This window comes from Magnolia sinica, chromosome 14 (assembly GCF_029962835.1).
Source record: "Magnolia sinica isolate HGM2019 chromosome 14, MsV1, whole genome shotgun sequence".
NCBI classification, from domain to species: domain Eukaryota; kingdom Viridiplantae; phylum Streptophyta; class Magnoliopsida; order Magnoliales; family Magnoliaceae; genus Magnolia; species Magnolia sinica.
The window spans coordinates 14,391,937-14,415,975 of record NC_080586.1 but is presented as its reverse complement, the minus strand read 5'-3'; the positions used below and the strand labels follow the sequence as shown (position 1 = coordinate 14,415,975).

The following is a 24,039-nucleotide window of genomic DNA, read 5'->3' as shown; positions in this document are numbered from 1 at the left end:
TGAATGAGTGTAAGCTTCTGATCTTTTTGCTTCCAGGCGGTACACCCATCCCCATTAGATGTATGGAGATGCTTTTGTCTGAAAATGGGAGTCATTTTTTTTCTCCCCGACCTTGTTGTGATTGCCTTCATTTAGTCGCCCAGCAGAACAAGCACCCTTTTGGATCTTCATTTCAATGTTGAATGATGGCAACGCGCTATGGTGACTCTAATAGGCTTTTGACCATTTCGTCTGTTGACGCTCCGAATTAAAGACAAATGCCCTAGCTGTTGTCGCAATGTCAAGCCAGTAAAGTCCAATTTGGATATTATTGAAGGAGAACATGGAGGTTTCAGTCGTGTTTGCTTCGAATCAAATGGTAACCGTCGGAAGTCACTCATAACAATTTCCCTTGAAAGGTGATGATTTCAAGACGACCTTCCTTAGTTTAATTATTTCAAGAATTACAAGTTGTATAGATCCCTGATCAGGCATCTCGTAAAGACAAGGAGACTCTTAAAAAACAAAAAAATGGACATAGTTATAATCTTCTAGATTAACGGGTCGTCCAACTATCAACAAATTCCTAGGATTTTAGGTGGAATGAGGATTGTCATTCTTTCTGCTTCTAGTGGTATAATGGCAGATCGAGAAGCTCGAGGCTGCTATCCCAATAGGCCAGCGGGCGGAACGAGAAGAGGGCCTGGCAATCATACCACTGCGGTTGAAAAAAGTGTGTTCTCTTCGCCCTTCAGATAACACGCACTATAGGTCATCCACGACCTTCTTCGTTTTAAGTGGTATTACCAACCATTATGGAGGAGTAGTTGATTCAGTAATTTCTAGTTCTCATCTATCGGGTGTTTCATCCATTTTAGGTTCTATCAATTTTATAACAACTATCTCCAACAAAGCAAATTCGAGAGTTAAGCGAGCAGGTCGCTGAGCTAAAAGATGCCAAGAAGGGTTTTCGCTAACACATTTCTAAATGTTATCTTTATATTTTAGCAACTGAACGGGAAGTTGTTTAGGACAAGATCGGATACCTTTTAACATCTTGAGTCAAGAATTCTCGTCATGCTTTTCCGTAGCTCTTTCCTGGATTCGTTGTTGATTCCTCTTCTCCACGTTCTTATCTCGGGTGTATATTGAAAGTTTAGTGCAAGAACCAACCCTACTAGATATGAATTGGAACGTGCACCACTTGGTTGCCAAATCATGCCTTAAAAATCCACCGCTTTGATCGACACCTCCTTCGATTCTAACGCCGCCAGCAAACGAAGGCTGAAGAGAAAGCCTACTAGTAATGGTGTGTGGGAGCAGAAAGCAAGAGGGGAAATGAAACGTGGAGTAGTTGGCGCAATTAGAGTGCTCCCTGCTGCTTCGCTGGGCATTACCCGTCCCTGGCATGGACGCGAGCTTCTATAAGAGAATGATAAGCTCTCTTAACAAGAAAACGCGAACCACGTGAAGCCCACCCGAGTTCGTTTTCTAAACACATCAAGGGCAATTCGAACTCTCTCCCGAATTTTATCATTAGGGAATTTCTTTAGGGCAGTGTCGCTGCACCAGCTCTCTCCTCACCCCCTCGGGGAGAAAGAAGACAAAGATAAAGAAACTTTTCGTATGATGGGTAAATATTTCCTACGGTTCGGAGAAGACTCAGCTGTTAGTTAGTACCCTTGGGTTTCAGGGTGGGCCCTTTCGCTCTATTTTATTATATACGCTTAGCGAAAAGAATGTTTTTTGACATAGCTATACCATATACTTTCATGGTAGGCCCAACGGAGTTTACTCAGGACTCATGGTGGGCCCAACAGAGTTTACTCAGGACTCATGGTGGGCCCAACAGTTTACTCAGTACGATAACAACATATTGAGTAACTCGGTATGCAATTTGATTTCCAGACAAACATTATGATCATCAAATTGTGGGCCCCACTTGAGCCAAACTCAAGCGCCAATTGGAAATTGAATCAAGAAGAGTGGATGCAAGGCAATATAGATCGTTAATCTAAAGCACCTTTTGTGGCTGAGCATAAGAGCAAAAATTACTAGAATTGGATACGCTGTTTAGGATGGTAAGTTGCTTTGCTTAAGTTACTTATGCTTTTCTTAATTTCTAGATATTCAAGGGACCACTATTTATGTTGAAGCCATCTTTCCATTTTTTACCTCTATTCCGTTACTTATTCATGTGGGGTCCATAATTAATATTTTGTGTCCATCAATGTATGGCCTAAAATTGTGGTTTGCACCACACTAGATAGTAGAAGTATGAAACTGTATTTATAGTCTTAGAGGAGGGTGAATAGGACTTTTCGAGTGATTGTACCAAATAAAAACTTATATTGCCTTACTTAAATGATGTACAAATAAACTTAGCAAGGCAATGTAACTCTAATGGCTTCCTAGCCAGTTAGAAGGTCCAATCACATAGGCAGCTTAAGATATTTCAATAAAGCAACTAACCTATATCATACCGAGCTTGTGTGTGGGAAGTGCTTCTTATCAATCAAATAACATTCATTCAATCATGTATAAGAATTTAAGCATTTAAGCATATATATAAGCATGATTAAATAGATGCGCAAATGACAATCCCAAACACAAGCATGTGTAGTAGTTCGGCTACATGCCTACTCCACTCCCAGCATCCACACTCAATCACATAGTGTACCGGATTTCACTATCAATGGTTTTAAACAGGTTCACCAATAATCTTTACAGTCCTACACTAAGGGTACAATTTATGCTATCTGCAAAAGCAAATGTCCTACACCTAGAGCCTATGTTTAGGCCCACCAGCTAAGATCCCACACAAGGCATCTATAGTTTAGGCCCACTGGCTAAGGTCCCACACAAGGCACCTACCGTTTAGGCCCACCGGTCAAGGTCCCACACAAGGTACCTAACGTTTAGGCCCATCGGCCAAGGTCTCACACAAGACACCTACCTTTAGGCCCACCTGCCAAGGTTTCACACTGGGAACCTAATCGAGTTTGTTAATAGCAAACTCTTATCTTTAATCCTATACGAGGAAATAGACTAAAATTTGAACTCTTAACTATGACACTTACTTGTCGGATAGAGTTCTCTCTTATAGCTTGTCTCGGGTTGCTAGTTCTTCACGCTCTCATGCTTGAATCATGTTCTTGGTGCTCCCCCGATTGCATAGCTTGGATTTACCTGTTGGCTCAGCTTTATGATAAAAAACCTTGCATACGATGTACCTAAAAAGGAACCAAGGTTATGAAAGTTAGTTGAATCTCCTACCTAGGATAAAGAGTGGATTTCCTAAGGGATTCAACCTATGAACACTTTAGAGTATCAAAAAACCAAGAATATTCTTATTGGTTTGGTCTTTGTACTCTAGAGAAGGCACGAGTTCATGTTCTTCATTAAATAGGAGCTCTGAATGCTCGTAAAAGTGAAGAATCACAATGAAAAGAACATGAACTCGTATAGATAGAGTTTAAGTAGGCTAGGATAAGCTTGGGATACAATAGAGACTCCATGGTGCCTATTTCCACTATTTTTGTAAGTTTCTGCAAGCCATATTTATAGGAGAAAGCTTCCAACAAATATAAAACGGCTAGTTTACGGTGCTACCGAAGTCAACTTCGGTATCACCGAACTTGCTTCGGTGGTACCGAAATATCATTCGGTAGTACCAAATTAATCCCTCAAGTTGCTGACCAAAATCTGTCTATTTCGGTGGCATCAAAATTGTTCGTCGATAGTTATCGGTGTCACCGAATTATATGCGTGAGGTTACTGGACAGTTTTGAGTCCCTTTGGTAACATTGAAGGTATTTTCGGTGGTACCAAAGGTGACATTCGGTGACACCTTCTTACTATCGAAGGTAGACAGATTTTCCTGTTTTTGTCCTTTTAATCATTCAATAACTTGAGACTTGCTTAAGCCAAGATATGGGATATAAAATTTGGACTTGGGTTTGGCTTAAAATAGATGACCTAGGAGGGTTTTTCTATTTGAGTTGGAATCATCTATTTGCAATGCTTTAAGATCGCAGAAGAAGTTCTTCGTCTTCAACGTAATTTTTCTTGCTTCAGTTCTAGTTGAGTCGCCAATCTTCACTTGCCAAGAACTCATCCAACTATAAGACATAACTACTCATGTAATTGACAAACATGAGTGCAAATAAGTGCACTAACATGGCCAACTTTTGATGAAGATCGATCATTATGTTGGGTTCACTTTGGTATGTCTTCATCGTTGACTATCCATCATATGGGGCCTACCTTTAAATTCAACCATCCACCTTGAGAGCCCCGCCTTCGATGTGGGCTAGTGATCATGCAGGGTCCACCTTCGATGCAGGTCATCCATCATGTCGGACAATGGATGTAGATTGCTCATCATGCAAGGCCCACATTTTGATTTAGATGGTTCGATATGTGGGGCCTGCCTTGATGTGGGTCATCCATCGTGTGAGGCCCACTATTATTGTTAATTGTCTGTCACATGGGATCCGTCATCCATGTCCACTGCTTATCACATGTAGCCCACCTTTATTGCGGATAGTTTATTATGTGGACCCACCTTCAATGTGGGCCATCCATCATGTGAGGTCCACCTTGGATGTGGGCCATTCATCATTAGGAGCGGACCTTTGATGTGGGTCATCCTTCATATGGAGCCCACCTTTGATGTGGATCGTCCATCGTATTAGCCCTACCTTGGACCATCCATTGTAAGGGACCCACCTTGATATGGATCACTCATTATCCATGGCCCATCTTGACATGGGTCATCCCTCATGTGGGGCTACCATCAATGTTAATTGTCAATCATGTGGAGTGCACCTTTTTGATGATGCCCTACATGTGGAGCCCACCTTTGATGTGGATAATCCATAATGTGGGCCCGCTAACATGGGCCATCAATCATGCAGGGCCATCTTTGATATGGGTCACCTTCATGCGGAGTCCACCATCCATGTTAATTGTCCATCATGTAGGGCCCACCTACAATGTCCACTGCCAATCATGCTGAGCCCACCTTATGTGGATCAATTATAGTGTTGGCCCCACCTTTGATGTGGCCACTCATAATTAGGGCCAGCCTTTGTCTTGAACCGTCCATTATAAGGGACCCATCTTGATATGGGTCACCAATCATTTGTGACCCACTTTGACACGAGTCATACAACATGTGGAGCCCATCATCATTGTTAATTGTCCATCATGTGGACCCCACCTTTAATGTAAACCGTCCATAGTGTCCCACCTTCGATATGGGCTGTCCATCATGCGGGGCCACCTTTGACATGGACCTTCTATTGCACGGAGAGATAAGAGAGAGATGAGAGAGCAAAAAAGCTTTTCCCTTTTCTTTTCCTTGTCTACAAGTTTCTAATAAGAGCTACTTTTGTATGTGTGTTAAGTTGACATAGCTCCCTCGAATGATGAGATATTTCCTGGTTGAATGTGGCAAACCACCATCCAACATTCTTTAACCTCTGATCAGATATTTCCTGATTGAATGTTGCAACCACCATCCAATATTCTTTTTAATCAGTCCAATGGATAGGGGCCATTACTCTCAGATCAAGGGCCTTTCAAATGCACATCTAAAAGAAATACCAGCAACACATCAATAAGAAAAATCCCTCTCATTGGATGGTTAGGTTTGTTCTGGGTGAGTATTTTGGGGATGGTCAATCCAAGCGGACCTACCAAATGAACAGTCCGGAGTCCGGTGATGAAATGCACCAATCACATATAACAAAGAGGGAAAGAAAAATAAAAAAACAAAAAAAAAACCAATCACCATGATGAAATGCACCAATCACATATTACCAAAAAGGGAAAGATAAAACACCAATCACCATTGAGATTCATATTTTCAACGAGACTGGTCTCATTGTTCCATTCCACTGTAAAATAATTAGATCAAGTTTCCACAAGGGTGCATTTGGTTGCACCATATATCACGAAATTTCATGATTAATCAGTCTAGTTTATGATATCTTATGAAATTTGGTGCAGCCAAACACACCCTAAACTAATGTTATTTTAATAATCTATTTACTTGAGTAGAGTGTAAAAAATAAAAATTGAAAAAAAAAAATCAGTCATATAGCATCATGTACCACAATTCGTGCATGAAAATGACAAATCACCATATGAATCATGGTTAAAATGCTCCGAGACTTCTGCTGCAGATCTGAATCTCGTCTTGAAATCTTCAAGCTCCCACCATTTGACCCATAGACATCATCAAATTACAACCGTGGGTTAAAGAATGCAAACTCAATAAAATGACCAAAACCAAGAACGGCGGCCAGGGTCAAAAAGACACTTTGAAGCTAGCCAACTGTCTTATTCTAATAAACCAAACAAGAAAAAAACAAAAAAAAAAAACAAAAAAACAAAAAACAAACAAACAAAAAAAAAAAAACCATCTTCATTTTGCTATACAGAAGACACTGTTACGTCATTAATGTACAGATTGTATATATTTTCTAACAATTGAAAAGCTTTGACTTTGTGGAGGTCTTAATCACCATTGGTTGGGTTGAAAAGCTTCCCAAGCTAACCCATTGAAAAACAAATAATCCGAGCTCCTCCAAAACCAAGTTCACCTAACCTGCTTGTGAGTTGAATCACATCCATGGAAAACAACAGTGGTCCTTCATAAATTTTTTCCACCTTTTAGAACCTGCTTGATAAAATACGATGAGGAAATGGGACATCAATATCTTCTGGTGTCAATACAGAGGAAAACAAGTGCAGAATACATTACACTATAAGCTACAAGCATCTTATTAGGAATGCTACTTGCAGTAACCAAGACCAGATGCCCCACATCTGTGATAATGAAGTCGTGACTGAGAGAGAGGGTCGTTCATCAGCTAGGCTTTACATAAATGTACCCCTAGAAGCAAATGTTCTGGTCCACTCATCATGTGGGCAACACATGTATGAAGACAATGGACAATTAGAAAAGGATAAACACCAATCAACTTCAATGTGTGTGTGACCCACCTCACAAGCACACAGGCCTCTGATTTGGGAACATTTATAGAGGCACCCCACATGAACCCACATGATGAACAGTAGGCTCTCATACACGCGTGCTATGTTGGCACTTGTGAGGCAGTTGTGTGTGGCAGGTGCAGATGCTTGACTGCAGGTAGCATTTTTCTTCTACATAATCCTTTCAACCATATCAGATATCAGATCTTGAGTGTCTCACCTTGTCTTCTCAAACTAAACCACAATATAAAAATACAAGCCATTGGACTAGTAAATGTGCATGTCATATGGAATCATGCCATGAGTACAATCCATCATGTTTGACAAAATTAAGATTTACCTTCTTATTTGTGGCAGCTGGTGTATTTGAACTGCCCGATGCCGACTTCTTTTCAGCTGGTTTCAAGATCTCAAATGAACAGACTAGTGAGTCATCAACACTTAATAAAGCACCTGCATTATCAAACTCGCCACCGTAGTTTGGGGCTGAAAATATTGTAACTAACCGCCGTTGCCCAAAAAACTCATATCCATCCTCCACCACCTGAACTTTTCAGTGTTAGCTAGGAAACATCAGACAATCTAGAATCAGGAATAGAATATTGAGGGTTTTATTTGCCATGGGCACGCCAATGAGGCACGTGTGTGCTAGATCCAGGTTGTTCAACAATATATGAGTCAAGCAGCCTAATTTTGGTTTAGGGCACGTTCACAGTGGGCCCCGCCATGATAAGTAGCCTGGTTCTCTACACATATGACACATTGGCACTTGCACTGCGAAGAAAACTGAAAGTCCTCTTGATATGGATCTCCTTAGCATTTCCCTGACACAGCTTACAATGACAAGATGATTACTGACCTGATGACCACGGCAAATGAGGTCAAGATCATTCTTGTCCAAAAATTCAGCAAGCACATCAGCTCCAAAGGTACATGATACCCCTCTATCACTATCTCCCCACCCTTTAATATCATGGTTAGGATCGGACCATAGCAAATCACATAGGAGACCGCTATCTGGAATCTCAGTGGGCCTTTCAATGTCTCTTATTTGAGAGAGACTACTCAACTCTGGGGAAATACCCCCATGCATGCAAAGAATCTTGTCTTCGATGAGTGCAGCAACAGGTAAGCAATTGAAGCAATCAGTGAATATCTTCCAGAGTCGAACATTAAATCTCCTTTTACACTCGTCATAGAATCCATAAATTCTATTGATTTTCGCATCTTCATGGTTCCCCCTCAACAAAAAGAGTTTGTCGGGGTACTTTATTTTGTAGGCTAGAAGCAAACAGATGGTCTCTAAGCTTTGTTTGCCTCGATCTACGTAGTCCCCGAGAAACAAATAACTTGCAGCCGGAGGGTAACCACCAAATTCAAACAACCTTAAAAGATCAAGGTATTGTCCATGTATATCACCTGTCAGAGACCTGCAATATTAGATCGGCCAAAAGTATTGAAAGACAAAATAGTCAATTTAATATGGATGAAGACATAGCATAAGACAGTTTTGGTTTTCAACACGTTCTAAAGTTTGTTACAAACATCTCCAAGTAATTCGAAATTTAGCAAACCCCTTCTACACGATAGAAAATGGACATGAAGTTTGATGTTTTATGCTTAAGTTTAACTAGAGTCATGGGTTTCTTTTGGGAGAGGTTTTTCTATAGAAACTATTTCTCCCACTATGTAAGTTAATTAACAAAAACGTAAAATCACAGGCATGCCGTTTCCCTTCAATTTTATTGACAAAATAGAAAATCACTGTAACATTAGGAAAAGCATACACCAAAACAAGTTTTCCCTCGTGACTTGAGAGAGTCATGTGACAAATGTAAAACCACTTGAGGAAGTCCATTGCAGCCTCAGACATGATCTAGCATGGAGTTTTAATTGATTTTCTCTAGATTTAATCTTTTAAAACTTCTCGCCTATTATTCTTGGGCTAGATGAGAGATTTTGGGTTTTCTTTGAAGCAAGAAACAGAGGCTAAAATACTAAAGCTTAGACAAGATTAGATCACAATAGGGTGCTTCTATATCAAGTTGGGTTATCCCAAGCATATAGATAATTAATGTAAATTTCCTGTAGTCAGGGATCCTAACCATATTTTTGTACAAGTTCTCAGTTTCAGATCATTCAAGATACTTTTGACAAGCTACTCATTCTTTATTTTTATTTGTTTACTATTTATTTTTTGAGAGAGAGAGTCGTTCTTTATTTTTCCTGTTGATTGAATTAATCCAAACTTCACCCAAACAATCGATATCTATGGTCTCGAGGTTATCAATAAGAATCTAGAAACTTTTTTGGGCTGACTAGACTTGTTTGAGCTTGTACTAGGATCAAGACAATTATGAGATTGTGGCATTAAAACTTTCTAGACAAAGCATACAATGTCAACTGAGCATGCTTGGCCTAAAACACAGCATATGAGGGGGCTACTTTTTGGCAACCCTAATTGTTTGTTTGGTGGGCCACATGGTGGATGGTAGATACCCCAAAAATCTCCCACATCATATGATCCTAACCTTTTTATTATTATTTTTTAAATTTAAGAGCAACTTCATTAAAAGGATAAAAGGAGCTACAGCAGAAGAAGAAAACAACAAAGAAACAAGAAAAACCAGAAATAAACAAAGCGGCTTAGGTAATAAGGGGCACCCCATGAGCCTAACCTTTTTATTATTATTATTGTGCCCCATTAAATGTGAACATTTGGTTCTGATTCTCCATTTCCAGATAACTAGAAAGATATGATAGGGTAGAAGATAGATATTAGGGCATGACCCATGAGCCTACCAGATCAGCGGCTTAGGTAATAAGGAGCACCCCATTTGTACCATTGTTGGGTTAAAAAAGAAAAAAGTCATCTCAACTCCAAATAAATATATAAAGTCTTCTTTTCTTCTTCTTCTTCATTTTTTTTTTAAAAAAATTTATTTATTTATTTATTTTTATTTTACAGTTTTTAGGCGGAAAATGTAAGTTTAGAAAGAACAATTGTTAATGAGCACGTAAGAAACCAGTCAATAACACAGCACGACATCTCTACATGCTGTCTCCTTTGCACTTAATGCAGGCACACGTGATGCGACTCACGAATTCAGCAAAGGAGATGACTCAAAATGTCAAAAAAGATTTAAGAGACCGTGTTTGTCTCAAAACTTGGTTGGAGACCTTGTTGAATTGGTCTAGTGAACCCTAAATTACTTTCCCCTGCCATAAATATATTGAATACGATGAATTATCTAAATATCAAGAATTTCCCTTGCCATAAATATATCGAATAGGTGAAATATATTAAATAGGATGGATTATTTATATCTAGAGAATAAGATGTATGGCATAGATGTGAATATCGGTGTCATATCGGCTGATACGGCCGTATTGTATCCATATTGGCACGAGACGTATCAGCCGATACAGGGCATATCAGCACCGATACAGGATACACCCAAAAAAGCCCAATTTTGAACCTTTTTATTTATTTATTTCAAATTTTCACTCATGTCTCTTCTCCTTTTGTTTCATTTAAACCATGAAGGAAACTTAAAAAACTCATTCTAGGCTAGATATAGACCTATTATGGGACAGAAACAAATTATTTGAATGGGATTTGACAAATCAAAGCGAAGTGGACCATTAGGGAAAAAATCAGAAAGAGGAGTAAACCTTCACTTTCTTTTTAACTTTTTGTTGTATTTCAATATAATGGGCCCTAATTCTCCAAATCATGCTTGATTTGTGTTCAATTAAGGCCCATTTAGTTGATCTTCAACAAATCAAATCAATAGACAACATTCTCATCAAAGAATGGTCCAATAATACAGCATTACATGTCCAAAATACGAAAAAGAAAAAAAAAATCGCTTAATTCTTTGGCTTAAATTTATATTTTTTTACCAATATCGATACACGATGCCTACATTGCATCTTTTTTTTTAGCCGGGCGGCCCACTACACCCCAGATACCGATATTCAAAACCATGATGTATAGCAACTTTATTAATATAGTCCATTGCAAACAACTATGAAATCTAAGATGGTCCAAATTTTCTGTACTTCAAGCTTAGCAACAGATTTAACAAATTTCTAGTTTACGGTTGAAATTTTGGAAGAAAATCGCTTGACCAATTACAAAGAACCAACAATTTTGCAGCCAATATTTCATGAACATTTACCAAAGTTGCATCAACTCTATATCTTCTGATGAAGCCACACTACTATTGGAGCATTGCACCCCAGGAGAATCCATTGTGGGTTCCAAAAAGAGAAATAAACTGATTTCATGGTATTCACAAACATATGCCTTATTCCTGTATTTATAATGTTGTTATAAAACTTTCCTATTCTAACAATTGCACAAGCAGACTTCAAATAAAACGGAAAACTTTCTTGCCAAGATCTAAGCAAAATAGATAGATGGTAGGAAACTAATGGAAGCTAATCAGTCCAACTGTGTGACCATATCGGGAATGTGGATCTATATACATGTAACACCCTGATTCTCATAACCCGAGGACGATCGCTCGAGTACCCGAGGGTTATGTCATGAAATAAAACTACCATTCAGCTAATTACCAACACAATTCATAACGACAAGATATAACCGCTGTATAAACTAATAAAATGAGTTCAACATACGTGAATAAAAGTCACAACAGGGGATTTTTAATTACAATTTCAAATAAGCAACATGAAGATAATGTCTAAAAACGAGAAAGTAGATAAATCCTATATCATCAGTTAAGCTCTAGCGGCTCAACCATATCAACATATTGTCCTTCTTCTCCATACTCCTCATTAGCTGCACAAGAGGTTCTATCATACCTGTATCTATTTGGTGCAATCGCACTATTGGGTGAGTGAAAACTCAGTGGAAATTTCCCACAAGGATTCATGCATATCATGTCATTCCAAAACAGTTTAAACCAATCATATTCAATCACAATGAGGATAATATAAACTCGAATGTACATGTATGGATGTATGAATATATGCCCAAGTCACGAATTTGGGGATGCACATCTAGCTGTCAAAATAAAGGGTCGCCCAAGGAGAACTAGTCACCCGGAAAAATATTCAAAGATATGCCCAAGGAGGACTAGCCACCCGGAAAAAACCATGCAGGTGAGTGCGCCCAAGGATATCTCCTGGAAAAATACACGGGGTACACCCGAGGAGTGTCTAATCCCGGAAAAGCCTCATGAAAAGAAAGAGCGCCCAAAGTGACCCAAATGCACATGCTTTATGAGTTTAATTGATGTGATAGGACTCACGGCTAATCAAATAGAGTATGGCTTACAGTGAGCACTCGGAAAAGCCAATATGTTAAGCGTGGATATCATGTACCATGATACTCACATACATTTAACAAGATTACTTTCATAAGTATGATCAAAGTTCACGGTCTTTTAATAGAGTATCAAACATCCACATGTGAGCCCAATATAAGTCCATTCACTTGCTCTATTCCCAATGAGGGCTCATAATTATAATATTTCAAGTATGTAAGTTTAATACAAATTTGTTCAACATTTCTCATGAAAGGCAACATTCTACACCTAACTTAACCCTTGACATAAAATATCATGACCCTTATCATTACTAGTAGGATTATGCCCAAAATCAAGCCTCTACTAAAATATCATAAAGTCACATTCCAATGTTATAGTTATCAACCGTGGGACTTGAGTAAAGAAATTTTAGTGTACTAATGCATGTCCATCATATTCTCATGAGAAAACTAAAGAGCTAACCTATTATTAATGTCACTCTAAAACTTTGGTTAGAATCAAAGTATGACAAATCTACTTTACATGATGAGTATTGTGGCAATTTACCAATGGAATGAAAACAAGGATTCTTACATCTAATGTAACTAGTGGGCGTGTACATGCATTTAAGACAATTTCATATGTGGCAAAACGAATATGCTAACATCCTTATGAGATGGATTAGATTGACCAAATTCAGGTATTTCCACATGATATTTCATTAAAATTAAAGGAAAAACACTACTATTTGCACAGTAACAATGTCTTTATACAACTACTTTAGAAGCCGTGTGGGATATCCCTCACCTTGATTGAATGAGGTGAGTCTATGAGCTCCTGGTTTGAGATTGATTGAAGGAAAATGTCTTTCAAGTATATTAGTTGCAAACAGCCCCTGAATAAGACATTTATAAAATCCCAGTAAGTTAGTACCGAGTTACCTCGATGGGAATTTCCAATTAACCATCCATTTGAATGTGGGGTTTAGGAAAAACACCTATAGTAGAAACAATAGTTGGGTCCTCGGGTTGATGAGGTTTCTCAAACTCTCTTGTGGTAGTACCTGCCATCCGTTTGAGGGTCTTTTTTTAGAACCGACTCGGTCGGGAGAAACTAGCCCGTCTACTATTTTTATTGAATTGATAGAGCTTTAAACTATGGTTTGTAGGGTCTTACCTGATCAATGATTTTCCTGATTAGTCGAGGGGGTTTGAGTGAGGTGTTTTGCTCCGAGTTTGTCGAATTCAAGGGACGAGCAGCTCTGACTCAGACTCAGTCTCTTGGTTGCGTGCGGATCTGACTTAGCAGAGTGCGAACCGAGTTAATCCACTGGTTTAGTGTAAACTGTTGGGTGAGTAGAGTTAGCGTAATACCTGATAACCGTGACAAGAAGTTGGCTTCGTGACTCAACTAAACAACTGAGTTAACCTCAGCGACTCGGATTGAACTTGGTCAGTTGCGTTGGGCGGACAGTTGAGTGGAGAATCGTGGTGTCTGCAACAGAGTTGGTTCGGCCATAGGGTCAGGCTGGTGGTTGGGGTAAACGGTATTCTCACACTCTACCTCCCATCTCAGCCAGGAAACGGGTCAAAACTGCCTCTGACTCACCTTTTTGAATGGCTGAGTGGAGTAGCAACAACGACTGGAAACTCATTCCAGGAGCTGGCTCTCTTTCTCTCTCTTCTCCTTCCTCTCTCTCAATCTAAGCAAATAAACGGGTCAGACGCAACACTAACTCGCTCGTTGGAGGGCCGAGTCGAGTTGCTACAGAGGCCTACAACTCACTCCGGCTGCTCTCATTGTAATACCCTCTCTCTTTACTATCATTTCCTCCTTTCTTTCTTGGGATTCGCCCTAGTAGAACGGCTATTTATAGCCTTCCTGATTGTAGAAAACCTCAGCTAATCACTAAGATTAGTGCTAAGATAATGTCTATTAAACGAGAACGAATTGCTATCAGGATCTCCTCATTTCTCGGATCTTGAGTGTGGGCCTCGGAGTTGATCTCTGATAGGCATTATAGGGGGTGGGTCATGAGATGGACGGCTTGGATTTGAGAAAAGATCGGCCCATCAAGATCCGTTGCTGATGGTCAGATCGGGGAAGAGGACCCGCTGATCATGGCGTTTTTATATTGGACGGGTGATTCATCGATTTGAGACGTTCAGAAGGTCTTGATGGGGTCCATTAAACGGTGGGTGTAGACGGTGTTGATGATGGTTGTCTTAAAACGAAGGTGGTGCGAGATGTGGTTGTGACTCGCCAAAATCTCATCCTTCCTTACGAAATTTTCGGCCAGCCCTAGATTGGACGCTCCGGATTGCTTGGATGAAGCTTCTGGAAGGTGGAGATCGTCCCTACCTGAAACGGAAGTTTTTCTTCTTCCTTTACGTCATGTAGGGCTCCATTTTCAAAAACTGTAGGTCTGACTCAGCTTTCCTTCACGAACGTGGTCTCTGTCCGACCTTCTCCAACGGTTGGATTGGTCAGAGGTATGTGGTTGTAGCTTCCCTGTCAGCAACTTATTTGTGCGTTGCAGGCTGGTTTGCTAATAGAAGTGGTGCGGTTGGTTTTCAATTGTTAATCTCGCCATGGTCGTGGTCGGTGGGACCCTAGCTATCAGATGAACGGTGTGGATTGGGCTATCGTATTCGGAAAATAGTTATTTTCACCCCCAGATAGACGGTCAGATTGAAATTCCAGATCTCACCTACGATTGTTTGCGTAACTCTTCTGCCTGCTCTGAGCCGTGCGCAGGCGTCTTCGGATTAGGTCAATCTTCTCTGTAGTTTCGTGGACTATCTCTGGTCCCAATAAGCTCCTCTCTCTAACTTCCGCCCAACAATGTGGTGCTTGACAAGGTCGTCCATATAGAGCTTCGAACGGTGCCATGCCAATGTTGGTTTGAAAGTTGTTGTTATAAGCGACTTCTGCGAGATGAATATGCTCGTCCCAACTGCCCTTGAAGTCTAACATACAGGCTTTCAACATGTCCTCTAGCACCTGATTCACCCTTTCAGTCTGACCGTCTGTCTGGGGGTGAAAATAACCATTTTCCCAATATGATAGCCCAATTCACACCGTTCATCTGATAGCCAGGGTCCCACCGACCACGACCATGGCAAGATTAACAATTGAAAACCAACCGCACCTCTTCTGTCAGCAAACCAGCAAGCAACGCACAAGTAAGGTGCCGACGAAGAAGCTACAGCCACATACCTCTGACCAATCCGACCGTTGGAGAAGGTCAGACGGAGGCCATGTTCGTGGAGGAAGGCTGAGTCAGACCTACGGTTTTCGAAAATGGAGCCCTACATGACGAAAAGGAAGAAGAAAAACTTCCGTTTCGGGTAGGAACGATCTCGTAAGGAAGGATGAGATTTTGGCGAGTCACAACCACATCTCGCACCACCTTCGTTTTAAGACAACCATCATCAACACTGTCTACACCCACCGTTTAATGGACCCCACAAGCCTGATGGACCCTATCAGGACCTTCCGAACGTCTTAGATCGATGAATCACCCGTCCGATATGAAAACGCTATGATCAGAGGGTTCGCTTCCCCGATCTGACCGTCAGCAACAAACCTTGATGGGCCGATCTTTTCTCAAATCCAAGCCGTCCATCTCGTGACCCACCCCCTCTAATGCCTATCAAAGATCAACTCTGAGACCCACACTCAAGATCCGACAAATGAGGAGATCCTGATAGCAATTCGTTCTCGTTTAATAGACATTATCTCAGCACTAATCTCAGTGATTCGCTGAGGAATTTTCCACAATCAAGAAGGCTATAAATAGCCGTTCTATTAGGGCAAATCCCAAGAAAGAAAGGAGGAAAGGATAGTAAAGAGAGAGGGAGTGAGAGGAGCCGTAGTGAGTTGCAGGCCTCAGTAGTAACTCGATTCGGCCCTCCAACGAGCGAGTTAGTGTTACGTTTGACCCGTTTATTTGCTTAGAGAGAGAGAGAGAGAGAGAGAGAGAGAGAGAGAGAGCCAGCTCCTGGAACAAGTTTCCAGTCGCTGTTGCTACTCCACTCAGCCATTCAAAAAGGCGAGTCAGAGGCAGTTCTGACCCGTTTCCTGGCTGAGATGGGAGGCAGAGTGTGAGGATACCGTCTACCCCAGCCATCAGTTTGACCTTAGGGCCGAACCAACTCTATTGTAGATACCACGATTCTCCACCCAACTGTCCGCCCAACGCAACTGACCAAGTTCAATCCGAGTCATTGAGGTTAACTCAGTTGTTTAGCTGAGTCACGGAGCCAACTTCTTGTCACGGTTATCAGGTATTACGCCAACTCTACTCACCCAACAGTTTACACTAAACCAGCGAATTAACTCGGTGAATTAACTCGGTTCACACTTTGCTGAGTCAGATCCGCACGCAACCAGGAGAGTAGGTCTGAGTCAGAGCTGCTCGTCCCCTGAATTCTACAGAGCAAAACACCTCACTCAAACCCCCTCGACTAATCAGGAAAATCACTGATCAGGTAAGACCCTACAAACCATAGTTTTAAGCTCTATCAATTCAATAAGAATAGTAGACGGGCTGGTTTCTCCCGACCGAGTCGGATCTAAAAAAAGACCCTCAAACGGATGATAGGTCCTACCACAAGAGAGTTTGAGAAACCTCATCAACTCGGGGATCCAACTACTGTTTCTACTATAGGTGTTTTCCCTAAACCCCACATTCAAATGGATGGTTAATTGGGAATTCCCACCGAGTCAACTCGGTACTAACTCACTGGGATTCTATAAATGTCTTATTCAGGGGCTGTTTGCAACTGATATACTTGAAAGATATTTTCCTTCAATCAATCTCAAACCAGGAGCTCATAGACTCACCTCATTCAATCAAGGTGAGAGATATCCCACACAGCTTCAACATTTCATGGAGTTCTAAAGTAGTTGTATAAAGACATTGTTACTGTGCAAATAGTAGTGCTGTTCCGTTAATTTTAATGAAATATCATGTGGAAATACCTGAATTTGGTCACTCTAATCCATCTCATAAGGATGTTAGCATATTCGTTTTGCCACGTATGAAATTGTCTTAAATGCATGTACACGCCCACTAGTTACATTAGACGTAAGAATCTTTGTTTCCATTCCATTGGTAAATTGCCACAATACTCATCATGTAAAGTAGATTTGTTATACTTTGATTCTAACCAAAGTTTTAGAGTGACATTAATAATAGGTTAGCTCTTTAGTTTTCTCATGAGAATATGATGGACATGCATTAGTACACTAAAATTTCTTTACTCAAATCCCACGGTTGATAACTATAACATTGGAATGTGACTTTATGATATTTTAGTAGAGGCTTGATTTTGGGCATAATCCTACTAGTAATGATAAGGGTCATGATATTTTATGTCAAGGGTTAAGTTAGGTGTAGAATGTTGCCTTTCATGAGAAATGTTGAACAAATTTGTATTAAACTTACATACTTGAAATATTATAATTATGAGCCCTCATTGGGAATAGAGCAAGTGAATGGACTTATATTGGGCTCACATGTGGATGTTTGATACTCTATTAGAAGACCGTGAACTTTGATCATACTTATGAAAGTAATCTTGTTAAATGTATGTGAGTATCATAATACATGACATCCACGCATAATATATGGGCTTTTCCGAGTGCTCACTGTAAGCCACACTCTGTCTGATTAGCCGTGAGTCCTATCACGTCAGTTAAACTCATAGAGCACGAGCATTTGGGTCACTTTGGGCGCTCTTTCTTTTCATGAGGCTTTTTCGGGATTAGACACTCCTCGGGCGTACCCCGTGTATTTTTCCAGGAGATATCCTTGGGCGCACTCACCTGCATGGTCTTTTCCGGGTGGCTAGTTTTCCTTGGGCGTATCTTTGAATATTTTTCCGGGTGACTAGTTCTCCTTGGGCAACCCTTTATTTTGACAGCTGGATGTGCATCCCCAGATCTGTGACTTGGGCATACATTCATACATCCATAAATGTACATTCGAGTTTATATTATCCTCATTGTGATTGAATATGCTTGGTTTAAACTGTTTTGGAATGACATGATATGCATGAATCCTTGCGGGAAATTCCCACTGAGTTTTCACTCACTCAATAGTGCGGTTGCACCAAATAGATACAGGTATGATGGAGGAAGATGGCGCCTATGATGGGACCCTTGGTGTAGCTGATGAGGAGAATGGAGAAGAATGACAGTATGTTGATACGGTTGAGCCGTTAGAGCTCAACTGATGATATAGGATTTATCTACTTTCTCGTTTTTTGGACATTATCTTCATGTTGCTTATTTGAAATTGTAATTAAAAATCCCCTGCTAACTTCTCACTTTTATTCACGTATGTTGAACTCCTTTTATTAGTTTATACAGCGGTTATATCTTTTTGTTATGAATTGTGTTGGTAATTAGCTGAATGGTAGTTTTATTTCATGACGTAACCCTCAAGTTCTCGTACTCGAGCGATCGTCCTCGGGTTATAAGAATCAGGGTGTTACAATACAGATGAATACTGCTCAAATGAGAGGTCACAATATGATTGGACCACTTGTGGGACCAACCAATCTGATATTTGTGAATAGGCTGTGGCCCCACCCTTGATTGCCCATGTCGGATCATCACGATTGAAGACCTGTATGCATCAACTCGACACTGAAACATATAAAGAATTGTATTCTCAACTACAGAAGAAAAAACATCATGTAGAGACAGGTGGATACATTGGTATGCAGTAGGAAGCAACAATACCTTAAGGGCCTGTTTGGTTTGGTGTAAATACATGTAAATCATGGTAAAAACATAATAATAAGTAGTGGCTGCTGTTTGAAATATTGGAGAATTTCATCTCAACCTTGTAGAAGCAAAAACTTTGTGGGCCCCACCATGATGTATGTACTATATCTATGCCATCCATTTATTTTGTCGGATCATATTAGGGCATGAGCCCCAAAAATGAGGCAGATCCAAAGCTTAAGTGGACCACGCCACAGAAAAAAGAGGGTTCCACAATGCAAGTCATTATTCCCACCGTTTCCTTTGGTGTGGTCCACTTGAGATTTGGATCTGCCCCATTTTTGGGCTCATTTACTTAATGATCTGGCAAAATGAATGGATGGCATGGATTAAACACATACATCATCGTGAGGCCCACAGAGTTTTGCCATGTAGGCATGGTAAAGACTTCACACAAATCCAGTGATTCTTTGAATTGTGTTACCTGTCAAACCTTGCGTGAGCAAATGAGAATGTCAATAATTATTACTTATTTACCTTATTTTACCACCATAAAGTGAACCAAACAGGCCCTAAGTGTTAGATGCAGTACATTATTGGAGATGAGGTTAGAACATATTAACAATAAGGATTGGAGATGAGTTTAGAACATATTAACAATAAGGATTCCATGGAAAGGGAAACATAGAGGAAAGAAATGAGTAACCCAAAGAGATACCACCATTTGAAGCCTAAAGCTAGGCCTAGATCAACTAAGCCTTAAAAAGATGTGTTTGAGATGATGTAATTGTCGTGATGGGGACATTTTGCAAAGATGGGAATGAAAAATCAACACAAGAGGCTCAAAGAGATGAGCTTTGAAATATCAGCTCTTCCTTAACCAAATCTATTGCTAATGGTGAAACAAATGAATGGCTCCAACAAGGTAATGCACTTGGTACTCTCTTATTCTGCTTTTAATGAGTGGAAACAAAGAAGAGTCAATAGCAAGCCAAGCGGCCCAACTCAAACAAGGGTAGAACATCACAAAAAGATTAATGCAACTAGAATTGAACTATTATAGAAATTTGAAAATGGCATACCAAATGTGCAGCTCAAAGTACAAAGAAAATAAGGAGATAGCCATGTGGAATCACTCCACATGGGGTCCGATGGAATCACACCAGTGGATTTCTAGGTCATTGTAGAGTTCTAAATGCATCGCATGAATAGAATGTTTGATTCACAGGAAAACATTTTTTTATATTTAAAAATATACTAAAATCTGTTTATACTTTACGGCCTCCATGTACTTTTTACAGGCCTAGTACATATGAAATAATATGGTACTTGAGGTCTTATCAATATGAGAGACAATCCTAATTACATCCAAACTCTTATCAAAATCTCAAAATAGCATAAAAAATACTGTATCATTACTCACATTGATGTACCATTACGGTATCACGTTATGAAAAAAATGCAATCATGGGAGGTGCATGCGTCCCAAGAATGGCTTCTTTCCAATAGCTAAAATTTTTTGACGCCTTCTTTTTTCTTTTTGTCTTTTTTGAAAAGTCACAGGTTATATTAATAGAAAAAACAAAAACATAAGATATGAGGCTGCACTGCCGAGGGAGCGACTTAGCCTACTACACGCCTAAGAAAAGCAAATTACATCCCTTTAACTTATCAACATTAACCGCACACTCAACTACTAGCAATCTAGCTCTAGAAGCTACAGATTCGGGCGAGTTTGAAGTACCGTTGAAGCATCTACCATTTCTTTCTTCCCATACTGCCCACCAAACAGCAAGAAGGGACATTCTTAAATTCTAGTCACATCATATATATCATCCACAACACAATACCCAATCATTCATATATATTGTTACCATCAAGTTGATTGACATTTTGAGAATCATATATCAACAATCCAAGAAATGAGTGAGGTGATAATTTTTGCATGAAATGTTCCATTTTCCAAAATTTTTATAGCAGTCACATATGCACGAAATGGGGAGAAAGAATCTTGGTAATCATGAAGTCAACACTAAAATAATAAACAGAATACAAATTTTTAATTAAGTACTTACAATTAATGATATCAAACTATTTCATGACCATTCCCACAATCTCTGCATCATGTCCACATGCATGGAGACACTTGTACACAAATGCTGATTCCCCTCAACTTCATCGAACATTAGCAATGACCCTAAAGCTTTTAAATGACATGTCGGACACAATCATTGATTCAGACTGTCCATTTCGTATACCACTAATGGTATTATTAAAGCAGAAGTCATTGCAACTGTCCATTTTTTATCAGGCACAGGTTTGATGGTCAACGTCATCTGACCATATGTGCTTTTTTAGAATCATAAGCAATCCACTCCATGGTGAGGCCTATTTGATAGATGTTTTAAGATGATGATTGGGACTATTTTTCTTGCTTGATCTTGACTGTCCATTTTTCATGCTATTGATTGGATGGCTAGCATAACTGTATTAGTGTTTTTTTCTTATCATGACCTGCAATCAGAGGTATGGGGCAAATTATGCCAAATTACAGTCAGTCAGTGACTAGATGTACCACATAAAGTTTTAGGGATGTTGTTGACAAACCCAAAAAACAACTAAACAGGAAAAATAATACATCCTGTCAGTGATTTTCGTATTACTTTTTTTTTTTTTTTTCTCACACGGTTAAGATCTCTGACCGGTTTATGGCCCGAGCCTCATGATGAATGAATGGACATGATCCCAATTCCCAAATTGCCGATAGAATGGAATCTGCAGCCAAACGGACAGTACCCTATTTGATATGCATGCATTGCTGGATCCCATTCCTCCGATTTTTCCACCCAAACCAGTCTCCTTGATTAGAAACGTTCCAGACTTTTCCACCCAAACCAGTCTCTTGATTGGAAACGCTCCAGATGTCAATTTCACAAAAAGTTGTTCGCCCAACTACCTTTCCTTCAAAATCCAAACCCACCCTAATAATTATTCCTCTCATTTTCTGCCATTGTAAATTTCAATTTCAAGAATTCCCATCAAATTCTCAATAAATCACAAACCGAAACAACGGAATTCAACGCGCCACGAGAACATACACATGAATTCAAAAAAATACACGGTGAAGATGGATCGAAGAAGGCAGAAATAGAAATAGAATCACTGACCGCAGATCTTGATTGGGGTGCGGAGCTGCAGTAGATTGGGCTGGGAGAGTAGGATGTGCCGGGCGTTGACACACAGCTGCCGGATCTCAGACTCCGAAAGCTGAACCTGCTTACCTCCTTTCCCTTCCAGAAGCCTGCGTATGATGTCATCCAAAACAGCACTATTTATCCTATCCATCTCCATCATCATCCCAATACCAGAAAAAATTGCAGAAATAACGAAAAAACTGCTTCCTCTCAAACGATTTTATGGATATGGTGGCGTTGATGTCGTCTCTCGTTATTTCGCCCGCCTCGTTTGGCAGACGAGCGGATTGCGATTTTCTCCGTATCCGATCTTATTCTGGGGAATGTGGGAGCGAAGGGGTTCGTGATTTTGGAATTTGGGGAAGGTTGGTTTGATGTTGAAGGTTTCAAAACGCGTGAATTGCATCCTGTGGGGAAGAATTTGGGCTATTTTGCAGCCGCGCATGTATCTCAACGCGAAAAATTACAAGCGCTCTCTTACCGCTCGTGCGTACACCGCGCTCGTGTTACGGATCTGAGACGTTGGTCCCGTGGGGAAATGGATCGGTGGACTAAAAAAAATGGGCGGATGAACGTACTAGATATATCGCACGTGTATACAATCTTGACCCATTTCATTACCGGTGCTTTATCTGGGGAATAATTACGTACATCTAAGGAATGTTAATTTACCATATGTTAGAGCTGTGTGGAGCCCACCCGTAGTATTTATCTTGAATCCAAACTGTACATCCGGTTCGAACCCTAGTTTTCGGTGTACATGCCAAGATTTAATCGGATCCCGAATTAAGGCGGAGACAACACAGAAATCATTCTACAATCACGCGTAAAACTAATGGCGCTTAAAAGTCTTAGAATAGCCTGATTTTCGGTTTTTACCTAATCCCGATACTTCTCACCTGAAGAATGGATTGGATGACATCTACATAACACGGTGGACCCCACATTTCATTTGAAAGTTTTTATGGTGGATGTAGACCTCCCCAATGTCCCATCACACGGATGGAATACTCCCCGCCACCCGCCGATGGCTGATGGTCGGTGCATTGTGGGCCCTATCATGATGTATGTGTTTCATCCATGCCGTCCATCTTTTTTTTTTAAGATCATTTTATGATACGAGATAAAAAATGAGGTATATCTCAAAATCATGTAAGACTACATTACAATAAACAGTGCAGAATGAATTTTGACTATTAAAAACTTTTTGGGGGCCATAAAAGTTTTGGATCAAGATGATATTAGTTTTTCCCTTCATCTGGGTCTATATTACCTAATAAACATATTGGATGTCAAAAAAACAGTACAGTGGGCCTTAGGAGGATTTTAATGGTGGATATCCAATCACTATTATTTCTTGTGGTGTGGTCCACCTGAGATATCCCTCTAATTTTTAGGATGAAGCCCTAAAATTATCTTTGAAAATGGATGAACGGAATGGATTAAACACATAAATCATGGTAGGGCCCACAGAGCACTGACCGTCGGTCACGGGGTCGGTGGCAGGGAGTAGCCAATCCGTTTCCTAGCTTAGAATAGCGGACGCTGACTTCATGCAAACGCTTTCGCTGGAAGTTACGCCCTGTAAACTCAGGTGGGGCATTAATACCATTGAAACCTCTATGAGGCTGACAGTGATATTTACATGACATTCGTACCATTCGTAACGTCATTCCTACTGAGATAGCTGAAAACATAAGCATTATCCCGATCCCAAACTTCCGTGGCCCCACAAATATTTCAACGGCCAAAGTCCAATCATCTCATTTGGGGCTCACTTTAGAGATTGGATTGGGATCAAATTTGATATAATGTTCAAAACTAATCCCGCGAAATGGATAGAT

General features: G+C 40.2%; 1 protein-coding gene across 2 annotated transcripts; it reads right to left on the bottom strand.

Moving 5' to 3' along the window:
* Positions 1 to 6,171: 6,171 nt before the first annotated feature.
* Positions 6,172 to 22,628, bottom strand: LOC131224809 (serine/threonine-protein phosphatase PP1-like). Of its 2 annotated transcripts, XM_058220210.1 has the most exons (5): positions 22,169 to 22,296; positions 18,817 to 18,920; positions 7,844 to 8,403; positions 7,325 to 7,528; positions 6,172 to 6,667 (listed from the first exon to the last, which is right to left on the bottom strand). In XM_058220210.1, exons 2-5 carry the CDS (start codon positions 18,875 to 18,877, stop codon positions 6,641 to 6,643), a joined length of 852 nt encoding a protein of 283 aa, XP_058076193.1. In that variant the 5' UTR covers positions 18,878 to 18,920; positions 22,169 to 22,296; the 3' UTR covers positions 6,172 to 6,640. The 2 variants fall into 2 exon arrangements, with proteins under 2 accessions (XP_058076193.1, XP_058076192.1); XM_058220209.1 differs by lacking the exon at positions 18,817 to 18,920 and having other exon boundaries at positions 22,169 to 22,628.
* Positions 22,629 to 24,039: the final 1,411 nt, after the last annotated feature.

Excerpts from the sequence above, each read along its gene's own strand:
- LOC131224809 (XM_058220209.1), bottom strand. The coding sequence starts at position 22,358 with ATGATGATGGAGATGGATAGGATAAATAGTGCTGTTTTGGATGACATC. Across the intron at positions 8,404-22,168 it reads CACCCCAATCAAGATCTGCG|GTGATATACATGGACAATAC; the intron begins GTCAGTGATTCT and ends GGTCTCTGACAG. Across the intron at positions 7,529-7,843 it reads TCATTTGCCGTGGTCATCAG|GTGGTGGAGGATGGATATGA; the intron begins GTCAGTAATCAT and ends TGAAAAGTTCAG.